Consider the following 13,403-nt stretch of genomic DNA (forward strand, 5'->3'; position numbering starts at 1 on the left):
CATCCCCACACCAGCATTAATAGGTAGGTATCTGGCCTCCTGGCAGTAGCATTTCCTCCATGCCACTTGGCAGCCTGTTCAAGAGCCTTGTAGCTGCTGCAGCAAGAGAAGTTTCTCTGATGTTTATTTTGGGTTTCCCCCTGCTGCTGCCTAAGCCCATTACTCCTTGTTTAGCACAGTACTCGGGGATTTAACCGCACGATCCCCCCATTAATGTTATTAGTAGCTATAAAGCCAAATCACCAGGGGCCATGCTGAAGATATACCCCGCTACGCCTCTCGACATTTATGGTATCATCTTTCCTTTGTCTCGCACAGCTGCTCTCAGAGGCACAGCTGAATAGCGCGGGGCCGCGGGGCCCTCTGCACGCACGCCCCGGCGCAGCTCGCCCTTCTCCTGGCACGGGGAACGGGCTCAGGGGCTGACACCCCCAGCGTAACCCTCCCGGACCCTCAGTCAGGAACCACCCGTCCGCTGGTGCCTCCCACGGACCCGCGCATCTCATCACACCGGCTCCGGCCACAGCGTTTGCAAACCCTGCCTTCAGCAGCTGCACGGGATCGATCGGTGCTGCTGGGCGCCTGTTGGCTTTCACCTCCTGAAGGCCAGGGCAAGACTTTTCCTGACTGATGCTCAGGTTCACAGGGGGACACCCCTCCTTGCCTCCCTCCCCCACAAATCCTCTGCTCCACAAGCACGCGGCTCTTCCCAACATTCCCACGGGCCGGGGAGATCAGCTCCCATTAACATGACTCTACACGCACACGGGAGAAAAGCTGAGAAAAACGTCTTACCAGATTAGTGAAGATATACGTGTAATAGGCAGACGCCATTCCCAGTTCAGCTGCCTGTGAAGGAGAGGAAAGGAGATTAGACCAGAGCCTGACAATCTTCAATCTCCACTCCGGCAAGGCAGAGACTGGGCCACATTTGCTTTTTCATCCTTATCGCTCCGTGCAAGCGTTGCTGTATTCCTGCAGGTGGGGAAGGGTAGGACACAGCAACACAATTTGACCTGTGAAATTAAAGTCTGGGGAACCAATTTTTCAGCAGGACTGAGCCTACCTCCGAGGTCTCCTCTCCGCAACAGCACTGACAAAGCACCTGCTCAGGGGCTGCCTGCCACAGAGAAACCACCCGCCGCTGCACGAGCTGCAGCTCGGGACCCCTGCGATCGTCCCCGCTCCCTCTGCAGCACGGTGCAAGATGACATTCAGGGGTTTCTGCACGTGGCCCCCATCCCGCACGTGTATCCGGTCAAGGATAACCCGGAAGGAAGACGCCCATTGGAAGTAAAAGCTTTTGCACCCCCCAACAGCAACGGCCCGTACAGACCCCGGCAAGGGGAGCTGGCGTCCTGCATCCCCAGTGTGCGCCCTCCAGAGCCCCTTGGGATGAGGAGCTTCTCGGGTGTGCTGTGTGCGTGGAGGAAAGAGAGGTTGGCTGAGGTTTGCTGCTTTGTAAATGGATGCTGCTTTTCTCCTGTTCAAGTATCGACATCCTTCTGAAGATAACGAGGGCAAGCAGCAACTGAGAGAGCTCGAGGCTTGTGTCCTTGCGCTACAAACACCGTGATGCCGAGAGCCAGGCACAAAAAGCTCCTCTGGAGTTACAGAAAAAGGACAGTCATCCCAGTGGTGGTTTTCCCACATATATCAGTCAGATTTGGGCTTCAGTCCTGCAAATTAATTAGCGTGAATGCAACTCAGCTTTTTCTCCAGAATGTAGATAGTGTTGCAATAGGCACAGAAATAGAAAAAAAGAGGGTAAAAGCGTATGGAAATGCAGAGAGACACACACAGATTTTTCCATGGGGTGATCTGTTCTAGAGATCAGAGACCAGATCATTGAAGTCCTGTCCCAAAATTCAAAACTCTCAGTAAACAAGGAGTTGGTTTTGGGAACAGACGCTCAGGAAAGTGGGGGATTAATCTGCAGATCCTCCTGAAAGCCTATGTTTCGCTGCCAAGCACAGCTGGTCTCAAATCATGCTTCCGGACCTTGGCAAAGCGGTTTTCCCATCACCCCAGACTGCACAGAGGAACTGGAGGCAGGGAGGGAAGGACTAAAGGCAGCACCTCCTTACTTGGTTTTAGTCCCTTTCCATTTCCCCCAGAAGCTGGAGGATGGTGACAACAGAAAGTGAATGAAGGAAAGATACAGAGAAGAGGCGGCTTAGATTGCACCTCTCCCTATTCTTTATCTATGCCTGCGCAAAACCGAGGCCACCACCACTGCAGTGGGAGCGGACACAGGCAGCAGAGAAAGCTTTGGGTGCCCACAGAGGACTGACGGTGGCTTAGGTCTGGCTGTGTCCAGCCCTTCAGTTGCACACTGTCACCCTGTCCCTTGCACAGGTGGCAAAACGGACACAGCAAAGTCATTTGACCGAAAGGAGCCAGAGGAGGCTGCCGACCTGCCTTTCAGCTAGCTTTCCAGACAGCTGCCTCATTTTCAAGCCCCTACACAATAAAACCTGGCACCCACTTCCCTCCCTTCTCCCTTCCTGGGGACAGCGATAATGTCAGCTCTCCCTCTGACCCACTTTGAAGTCAGTGCATTTGATTTCAAGGGCAGAAAATCAAAGCGAGCAACAAAGCGCTTCCTGCGAGCATCGCTCCCATCCATTTAACGTGCCCGCTGGCAGGTGGGCGGCCGGGACAGGCTGGTAATCGAGGAAGCAACCATGTGTCTCCAGACCATATGCGGAGGGTAGGAGATGAGAAATTGCAATTTCTCTCATTGTCCGAGGCCAGGACTGGTCTCCTGAGACAGATCTGACATGAGGCACGTTCAAACCGATAGTGCATTTTTTCTCGCTTTTGGTGACCGGTGGGCAGGGGCCAAGGACGTACCTGCTTGCTCATCGCAATCTCACTCCCTACTCTAGTTGCACCTCTATAAAGAAAATACTTCCCAGCCTCCCAAGGTGCAAGAAGTCGCCAGATCAGAAGCTCATTATTTATTACCTTCCATTCCTACAATCCTCTAGCCGGGAAGACTACATTGGGTTTTACTGAACTGCTGAAAAATCGTGGCAATCTCTGACATCTTTATCAGTCGTGGTAGAAGGATGCTCAAGCCAGGAAGGGAGACTGCGGGTGCCTGAAGAGCGGCTGCTGTGTGCCTGTGGGAAGTCACTATAGCAACAGAGAAGGGGGACAGCCCTCAGCAGCCAGGCAGCACGCAACAGGGACAAGAAAAAAAAAAACAAAAACAAAAAAAGAAAAGAAAAGAAAAACCCCACAAAAATCCCCTCTCTGCATAGAGGGGACCCGAACCCCACCCCCAAACCTGCCTATTTAGAAATGCAAAATCGCAAGCAGTGGAATAAAAATCTTTGGGAGGGGGTGGGGAATAATAAAAACAGCTCTAATGGTTTCTGCTGACTGTCCTCAGGGATAAATCTGATACAGTCAAGGCCTTTGAATGACTGACTCCCTGATACCGCAGCCAGAACACCGTGTGTAATGCCTGCACCAACAGCCACGGGGGGACCCCACTGCTTGGATCCTGCCTCCATTCAGGAAAGTACTTCTTGTTCCTTCCAGGATGTGGGAAACTCTACGCAACTTCAGACTCCATCTGGAGCCACTGCTCGATTTTGAAGTAGACTATCAAAACAAATGCTAAAAACTGCAGCAAGAGACCATTTAAAAATAAACGTGATTAAAATAAAATCTCGGTTAATAATACAATAAAAAAAAAAAGGAAGCAAAAAGTTAGAAATGTACTTGGAGAAAAAAAAAACAACAAACCAAAACTATGGCACTGATTGACTAATTTCAGAGTGCCAGGCAGCCCTCCACAGCTGTTTGATGGCAACAGGAGCCACAAGCACACACAACTTCTAGAAAGCAAACACATCAGCTCAGAGCAATTAAACCATTGCTTCTACAGATACAGTCCTGGAAAGAGAGCGCAAATTATTTTCCCCAGAAACTCCATCAGTGGCAATTCCCCTCTCAGCAGAGAGCATTTCCAGTGTCACTGCAGGAATTTTTACACTCTATTATCGTACAACACCTGCATGTGCACGCTCATGTACCGCACGCGGTATCTCGTTCGGTGGAAGCAGCAGCATTTACAACTGTGACACATAATAGACACTTACCTTCTGCAAAATGGTATGAGACATGGAAGCGTTGGCATGTACAATGATGGTAGCTGTTTTGTCATCTCGGATCTCTTTTAGGAGAGGGGTAGGATCCCGGCTGTCATCTAGCATCCGAACTGAGAGAGTGTCCTTGGAAATGAGGAACTGCCGAAGCAACTTCTCTAGGTTTAAAAGGCCTTCAAATAAAAAGGAGAAAAAAACCAGATATCTTTACATTTTATGTTTGGTTCCAAAAGCACTTCTCCCACGGCCCACAGTCATCCCTGGTAGGAAGCAGTCCTGTGTTTATGGGCTGCAAAGGAAAGGATTTGGGGCTGCAGCGCAGGTTCGCTGCTTGGGCTAGCAGGGAACGGGAACTGATGGAGCTACTCCAGCTGTTCTCCAGACAAAAAGTGGCTCCAAACACCTCTTGGGAAGAGATAAGATCACCGATACAAATTCATTCAGGACTCAAAAGTCCAGACAAGTTATCCATTATCTTCCTGCATGCAGGGTTGTTCTGGTTATCGCGGGTTGCTGGGAGGCGATTCCTCCTCCTAAGCCTTTGCATTACTAGCTCCCAAACTAAAGTGCCCTGCAAGGCACAACTTGATACCCTTTGGAGCTCTTGGAGCACTCTGATGGGGAGCTGCTATCTTCCAAGGGCATGTGTCCCTGGGGATGGAAGGCTCTGCTGAGAGTCAGGCAAAGCAGAGATCATTGCAAGAATACAGCATTAGGTTTACATTAAAAAATTGTGAAAAAAATTTTAAGTATGGTGCTAGCACAGTGCAGAATTACTTGCAAACTGAGGACTGGCACAGAAGCAAATAATAAAACAAACCAACCAGCATATGCAGTGCTTTATGGAGAAATTAAGATAATAAAGTAGGACAATGTTCACAGTCGAGAGGCTCCATCACTGGGTAAGGTCTCTGGAGACCCACCTTCCACCGCCACATCAAAGCTCTCCTCCCTCGTTCTGCCCGGGCATCTGCATTTCTGCCTCCCCCTGTGCCCCACTGAGCCCTCCGAGCGCCCCAGCACAGCGCAGCCCTCCACCTCCTCGGGCAGCGTCTGGATGTGATCAGCCACGGCAAAGAGCCAGGACACGGGCTACCTCGGCACTCCCCATGCAGCCTGCAGGTCTGGGCTCTCCCTTCAGATGGGAGCTGAAGAAAAGAAGTAATAATTAGTGAGCACCCACATAGGTGAGTCCAGACTTCCCTGGACTTCTGCCCTATTGCCTCCAGCACTTCTGACTGAAGTTTCTTCCTGCAGCTAGGTCACTGCAAGGGCTCCTTCCAACACAGCTTCCTTGATGCCTAATAAGACGTCAAAGTTCCCGCTGCAGCTTTTCTTAGTCAAGAAAGCGTATTTGATAGAGTCTGTCTCTTCTATCCAGCCGCTGAGTTTCATGAGGAAATAACCTCCTGTCAAGTTTGATTGAGCAGAGAGACCACCAGATGTAATCATTAGCAAGACACAGACAGCTAGCACGGTCACACATCCCGTCCCTGCAGAACGACAATCCAAAAAGAAGGGGGAAAGCTGAACTGAAGGAAACTGAAAAGAACAGAACTATCAGCAGAATCACGTCCCGGCTGGTGGAGGGGCAAAACCCATCCTCGAGGCAGAGCTCCACTCTTAACCTAACTGTACTTCTGATTGCATGAAGCCGCTCACTCACCAGAAGGTCAGGGGCCGGGAAGCGATACAATGCGATGTCATTAGCGTTAGAGAGCGCTGCTTTCAAGGACTCCCAGCACTTCACAAAGGTAACAAAGCAGTGCATTAAAAGGGATACATCCAAGATGAGGAGCCTCTCATTCACAGTGAGAGTTTTCCAGCAAGCTAAGTTTGCACTGAGCCCTTTACAATGCATTCGCCTCTTACCTTTTCTCTGAGTATGGGTGGGAGGAACTCGGCAAGGGACTACAAAACCAGCAGCGGCCAGGACTTCTCCGGATCACACCGGCTTCTTTTTCTTTCTCGCTAGCCAGTGAATTCACTCTGTGTGCAGGACACACGGACTAGACCTCACCTCAATACTTTTTTGTGTGCTAGCTCAAGTGAACAGTAAATGTTACCTAAGCCCTTCATTTGATCCCTGTGAGGTTTATTTTCACTGTATTCCACATCTGCAAGGGACCAGACAGGTTGCTGCAAGTAACAGTCCTGAGAATACCAAGTTTACTTACAGCTTATCCCAGCAAAATCTGCTGCTGTAAACTAAGGAAGGTTTTTAAAGCACTTTATTAACTTTATAAAAGTCTTGCATTAAAAAAAAAAAGACATGGGAACTTATCCTTTTTCCCCCCAACGATTTAAGTTTCATTTAATGCCGTAGTCTGTAAGAAGTGGATGCTTAGGAGGAGGGGAGGCAGCACTAGCCACAGCTCCCCAGGCACCCACTACCAAACCCGCACCCACTTCAAGTCAGTGACAAGGGCTGAGCGCACCTGGCCACCGACGCCAGGACCTGCTGGTGCACCACAACCCATGAACTGAAGTCCCCAGGACTATCGCTGAGCACAAAATACTCCTGCCCTTGCAGAGCACTCCCAGACAAGCGAAGCAGGGGCTGCCAGCAGGGAGTGCTTGCACTGCAGTCGTTTTGGGGCGCTGCCAGAGATCACGGCCCCGGGTGCTCGGCTTTGGGCAGACCTGAAGGAAAAGGGAAAGCTGCGCTACTCTGCACGCCACTGTGCTGGTGGGAGAAGGCCAGATTTACACCACGACGTGGCTTTCAAGGGGACAGAAATTCATGGAAAGGAGTGAGCGCGTGAAGGGAAATCTTCAGCCGCCCCCTTTGGAAATGCATCTTTTCTATTTAATTTCTTGCAGAAATAAAGTTAGATCCTGCTCCTTAACGCCAAAGGTTGTATATCTCAGTTGTAAGTTAATCTTGCAGACTGGAGAGCATCCCTCTGCCAACTGCCATGAGTTTGCGATTCACATCGGACCCTGAGCTTCCTCTTCATTCTTCTCTTTGCTGGCTACATCTGCACCTCCGCTGCCGCCTTCTCCTCCAGCCCACGGCTCACCGGGGCACGAGCCCAGGTAAGAGAGCCACCCCGGCCTCTGCGGTGAGGAAGGCAGAGCCCAGATGCTAAGTTTCTAAAGCGCATCGGGCACAGAGAGGAGGAAGCGAGACCAGGCAGAAAAGGAAGCGTTTGATCTCCTCCTCCGGCTCGAGGAAATTATCATTTCCAGCACGTTAGATCCCACCTGTAGCCTCATCAGGCCTCCTGCTTGCAGCTCCTCTTGCTGTGTGGAGGGAAGTCTGTATTATCTGAAGAGATTCCCCTTTGTCTGATGACGAGAGGATGTGAGATGCTGCTGCTGACAGACCGGCACTTCAGACAGCTGCTCCGCAGGCCGAACACGAGCAAGGGCTTGTAGACCCCCTCCTGGCAACTGTGAAGTACTAAAGCGAGGAACACCGCGCGCAGAGAGGCTGCATCAGGCACGTGCTGTTTGAACGGTCCTATGGGGACCGTAGGTACACGCTGAGGCAGGCCAGTGGGAAGTCCTGACCTTGCTTATGCTATTTTTCCTTTTCATGGGCGAGCATTTGGAGCTGGCAGGAGCAGCCCACCCCCAAGCTCTCTGCAGACGTGGCCTCCCCTCCAGAGCACCTGGCACACCTTACAGCCCGCTGCCAGGGAACGCCCCTGGGAAGCGGGAAAGGCAGGACCCGGAGGCTTTTGTGGCATCCCACATCCCTGTTCGTGGCTCTTGCCCGTGAGGCTACTGGAGAGAAGGAGACAGGCTCCTCCTCTCCGAGCTCCACTGACCGAGGCCCAGGGGACCAGCACTTCCGTTGCACTGGGTCTGTGCTGATGCAATCCTTGACCCTGTTGGTTGGGAAGAGAAATGGTGATTCCCATCACCCAGCCTCACTCTTACGTCCAACAACGTTGCCTCAAACTTCTCCCGCTGGCCCTAGGGCATGCACAAGCTTTTTGACCTCAGTGCCCTGGTCTCCCTTCCTGAACAGTGGGTGTTATTTCCTTCCCTCTGACAATCAGAGCTTACAGAGTAGCTCCTATGATGCCTGTGCACCCCCGTATTTGTCTGCGGTTGCCTTTTCGGATTAAGGTTTCTGCGGAATCGCACAAAGCCTTCCATGTTAGGACTTCAGAGCACTTCACAAGCAAGCTAATTATTCCACACCACAGAGAAACTGAGTCACATCATCTTATGCTATTCACCATTGCGTTACACTTAGGCTGGCCTAAACTCATTGACTTTGAGGGTCATTTTCTGCTCCTGCCAGAAGAAATTACAATCAGTCCCTAGAGGAAGGATGGGACTCCTTACAGCGACAGTGTGAGCGTGATGGGATAGGACCCAGGAGTCCCATCACACAGCCTTGTATTTAAACCAAAACAGCTATGACTTTCCCTCCTGGGATCTAAATAATAACATCCCTCAAAACAGAATTTCCTCACTGATGAGCAGACAGCTCATATGCTCCCCTTATTTGCCTCCAGGGAACCTTCCGAAAGCCCGAAGTGCCTCACATTAGTTGTTTAAGGACTGTGGTTAGGAGCACTCCTTGTCCTAAGGGAAAATGAGGGCTTGTGCTCCTACATGAGACTGAATTATGCCTCTTCTGCACTCTGTTACAGTCAGACCACGTTGTGCTTCAAGCCCAGCTCAGACAGGGTCCTTACCGAGCACAAAGGGCGGGTTGTGTGAAAGGCACCTGTCCCACTGCTTCCCTGGGTCTGGGAAGGACTCGGGTTGTGCAGCACATCCTAAATATTAAGTGATCCACGAATACCGGAGTAAAATAAACTGGATTGATTCAATTAAGAGAGTGTTATTTTAATGCGAGCTATTTGGTTCCCAAGGTTTTGATCCAGTTAAACGAAGAATGATGTTAATACCAGGCTGCATTCAATGGGAGGCACCTGCACGTTTTGGTACGTAACTGCGGAGAAGGGCAGGGGCGTACAGCAGCGTGCTGACGTGTATGTGTGCTCCGTGCCTGGCAGCAGGGTGAGGACAGAGCTGTGAGCATGCTGCACAGCAGGTGAGAAAACCTAATTATCTTCTCTTCTGTGTTTTTTGGGGGTTTATTTATGTCTTGAGGTTAGACAATGAAAAATTCCAGCACTAGAAGTAATGCAAGAGATCATGTGCGTGATTTTAATTGCGTAATTTACGGTCAGGTCCTCTGCTGGGGTAAATCTGAGCACGCCTACTGAAGGCAATTTACTCACATCATCTGAGGCTGCTGTCTCCTTGGGGTCCGTAAAGCAAAAAGAAAAGGCAAAGACACTCTCATTCCTTCTGTCCCTGTGCAGAGTCTGCCACAACACTGCGTTACTAGCACAGCTGGCGGCGCAAAGTTTGCCCAGGGCTAGCTGGAAAGCGTGCTGCCTTTCCTTTGTACCTGGCCCCATGGTCAGAGACTGCTAAGCTCTCGCCAGTATCCCCAAAGCTATCACCGAATCCACGGGCCTTTTCAAAGCCCCTCTTCTAGGCTTGTTTCTATAGTAAACTCTAGTGCTAATGAATCCAGCTACAGGATAACAAAAGGAAAATATAAGTGGCTACTATACACCAGCTACCTACCTACAGGCTGACCTTAAAAACACAGGACACGCTTTACTCTAACCACCACGATGCAGAGCCTGCTCCTGCCACGTTAGGAGAGTTATGCAGAGATGAATATGGCCTTGCTAAGGTGAATGGTCCAGCATCCAGATGCACAATTACCAGCAGATGTATGGCTGCAGAGCCCAAGAGGGCGTGCAGCGTATTGACTATTAATCAAGTCCTGCTTTTAGGCCACAAACTGCACGTGGGTTTGGGAAAGACATATTTCAAAAAGCTCTACTTGCCTAAAATAATCTCCAGAAACAAGCCTAAGCCTTTTTTTCACTTCAAAACCCCATCTGTGCAAGCAAAACGCTCTTCAGATTGTCAAACAGAAGGCAGGCAAGTCTCTCCCCATCCCCTTTCCTCCTCTCACAAACGCTGCAAACACCTCCACGGGGCAAGAGGGTGGAAAAGCTGCCCTGCAGGTCTCCGCTATTTCGGGGTGCTCTGACTGAGCGCCTCCCTGTTGCCAACAGAAGAGACCTTGCCACCACAACCAGGCAAAGCAAACACCTTGGAACGCAACAGGCAGTGGGAGCAGAGGGGCGGCTGAGCCCAGCCTGGCAGTGACTTACATTCAGCTTTGGCACAGATGAGGCAGGCAGTGGTGCAGTTAAAGAAATTCAGGATTCCTGCCACGGCCACGCTGATATCGGTGTTGCTGGGGTGGAGGTTGAGGGTGGTGAACCGCTGGAGCTGCAGCTTCAGGAATTCCTCTGGCGCCACTTTGAAGTGAGGAACCTAAGTGGGGAGGAGGGGAAAGAAAACACGATTAAAGAGGAAAGAGAAATACAAACAAGTAAATCTACCATAAAGGACCTTTGGTGTGAAATGCACAGCAGGCAGAAAGTGAAATATCCCAATAAAACTGCAGAAGCATCACCGGAGTGAAGAGAGGAGGGTGGGATTTGTGCAATAGCAGAGGAAAATAATTAACGCAGCAACAAGAAGCCACGGGGAGGAGTGGATCAGGAAAAGTCTTGCTGAGCCACTCAGAGAAAGGCAACGGGGGCTGTGATTACAGCACAGGAAACCATTCCGGATGAGTTCAACCTAATTAGCTCGGGCACTAATTGTAACTCGGCCCACACTTCATTTCGGGCTCGCTGCCTGGCTAAATACGGAAGACGCTTTGCTTGCAGGCAGGGAGTTACACAGCCCATGCTGGAGACCCCCAGACCTTTGCTGTGTGCTAGACGGATGAAGTGCTGCAAATCCACCTCTGTCTGCGATACAGATGTGTTGTCAGGTAATTAGAAGAGATGAAAGGAAGAACAAGATGACCCTGCACTGGCAAGGCTCAGGAGAGAGAGGAACAGATGCAGCAGCCAGAAGCTTTGGGCTTTTTTGATCAACGGAGAGGTAACAGGTGGCCATACGGCGGGCAAGCTCCAACGGGACCGTAACTGCGAGTCCTAATAATGCTGCGCTTGTCATTAATAGAGCGGAGCAGGAGGCAGGAGCGGGATGCCGTTTCCCAGGGAAGTGGGGGAGCAGGGAAGCCACACCGGGGGACAGCCCGAGGGCTCCCTCTGAGGCAGCTCTGCTGCACACCTGGCGGAGAGGGAATGGGTGGGCAGACAGATGAAGCTCAGACACCGGGGGTTCAGCTGAATAACGAGAAGGAATATTGTTTTCCTTTTGCTGAGTCAATTATTTGGAAAAGACAGAAGACAGAGAAAAGGAAACATCTGCTTCAGCTTCATTAGAGGAGTGTCAGGTCCTCTTTTCCTCCATTATTAGTCCTTCCAGAAGCTATCATCCCATGCCTCCCATCCCTCTCCTCTTGGGAAAGGCTATTAGTAGGTTGTGATGGCTGCTTTACTGACAGCATAAGCTGTTTGGTTAGCAACAGGAAAGTTAAAGAGTAATCAGCTGCTATCTGCCTTGATTTCACTCTGCAGCCCTCATCGCGGGCTCTGTTAACAGCGAGAGAAGCAGACTGTAAGCAAAAGGCAAATTCCTCTAACCAGAGCAGACAGGGCAGCACCAGTACAAGCGTGCTGATCACTCTCGGGAGCCAGATGGAGTCTGAGACTTGCAGCAACAACTGCTACCAGAGAGGAGAGAGATGCAAACAGAGGTGAAGGCAAACCACCACCACCACAGCAGCTCCTGCAAGCTCCCAGAGCCGAGCACGGCCCTGGTTCAGACCTCGCGCTCGGTCCTGGAGCCCTCCTCTCCCTTCCAAGAGCTCTGCCCCAGTGCAGCCCCCCTCCCCGGACAGGAGGGAAGGAAATCTTTGGGCCAAGGGGTAATGCGGGAGACACAGGTTCATCCCCCAGTTTCACCGCAGGTGAACGTCAGGCACAGGGACACTCTTCTTTACCTGACGGGTGGCTGTAAGTACAACGGCTCTGGCTGGGTTGCTGCAGCACGTTTAAGACAGCGGCACCAACTGATGCTACTGTGATATAAATCACAGGGAGTTACTGCAGGTTTACATCACTAGGAGGGCAGCCGAGATCAAGCTTGAGAATCAAATACCTTAGAAGTGCACTAGCACTCACCTTTCATTTCTGGAAAAAAATTAAGAGACTTAGATCAGAGACTCAGACTGAATATGAATTTCAGGGGAAAAACACTTGTAATCCATTACTGCAGAGCTGCCTTTGCCTGGGACGGAGCACATGTCTGGGACATTTAACTGGAGAAAGCACTACAAAATACTCTCAAGAGACCCATCCTGCTGTAGCCCAGAGCACTAGGTCTAAAAGATCTCTTCCATCTCTTCAACGCTTCTGATTCTCAGGGAACAAAGCAAAGCAGTCATTTGTGAATGCAAGTTATTTACGGTGCTCAGTTCCAGGCACTCCCCTCCTTGGAGAATGGGCTCCAGAGAGAGTCCACTAAATGGCTGAGAGATGTTATCTGGCTTTAAAGGGATGAACTATGAGAAGAGAACTCAATTTCTTTTCCTGAGAGCAGAGCCAGATCAGCGTAAGATGGTTCAAGGCTTATAAAATATTAAATCAGGCACATAGTCTGGACATAGATAAAAAAGGTTTGCATTGATGGAACAGCAGCAAACAGAAACGGGTGCAGCTTTCCAAGTGTGTGCACAAAGTCACATCATACCCAGGAACTTTGGCCAAGATGTGCATCTGCCAGGGAAAGCTGAGGTTTTTGCACCCCTCAGTCAGTGGGGACATGGTTCGCATCGGTGTTGCGCCTGAATGAAGCTGAAGTAAAAGGCGAGACAGATGAAAACAAGGACAAGGTAGGCAGAAAAGAGAGAGGAAATGGAAAAGGAAGAAGCTGCAAGAACATGTGCATTAGGAGAAGGGGCAATAAACCAAGCTGTCAACTCTGCTCATTAGAAGCCATGGCAGAGCATGGGAAGGACAACATGGCAGGTAAGATGACTACAGCAAGTAATCTTTGCCAAGGATGTCCTGGAGTACCGCGGGCAGGTACCTCACTGCCCCTGTCTAATGGAGGCAACATCCCTGCTCTGCCTTGCGGCTGGGACACGAGGACGGAATACGCTGGGGATGATGAGGCACGTGGACATCAGCTGGAGAGGGTTTGGGGAGCCGGGTGGAAAGGAGAGGTGTGCGTACACAGAAACGATGCCTGAGAACCAGAGCACCAGACTTGAACAAGAACTGCAAGAGGCAGACCCAGGCGAGGAAGAAGGCAGCGTAAGGCAGAGCTGGAAGCTGCAGCGAGCTGTGCGGCTGTAGCCAG

At 50.8% G+C, this 13,403-nt stretch overlaps 1 protein-coding gene across 5 annotated transcripts in view; it reads right to left on the reverse strand.

The window, feature by feature from the left end:
- Positions 1 to 13,403, reverse strand: part of GRIK4 (glutamate ionotropic receptor kainate type subunit 4) — a 207,195-nt gene that overhangs the window by 56,917 nt on the left and 136,875 nt on the right. For all 5 annotated transcript variants that reach the window (XR_008574079.1, XM_054803100.1, XM_054803101.1 and 2 more), the window contains 3 exons: positions 10,289 to 10,454; positions 4,116 to 4,294; positions 796 to 849 (listed from right to left, as the gene is read on the reverse strand). Coding sequence is in view for 4 of the 5 variants with exons in the window: in XM_054803100.1 (XP_054659075.1) it covers positions 796 to 849; positions 4,116 to 4,294; positions 10,289 to 10,454 (399 nt within the window). In the remaining variant the exon portion in view is untranslated. The remainder of the gene's footprint in view (positions 1 to 795; positions 850 to 4,115; positions 4,295 to 10,288; positions 10,455 to 13,403) is intronic.

Source organism: Grus americana, chromosome 24 (assembly GCF_028858705.1).
Source record: "Grus americana isolate bGruAme1 chromosome 24, bGruAme1.mat, whole genome shotgun sequence".
NCBI classification, from domain to species: domain Eukaryota; kingdom Metazoa; phylum Chordata; class Aves; order Gruiformes; family Gruidae; genus Grus; species Grus americana.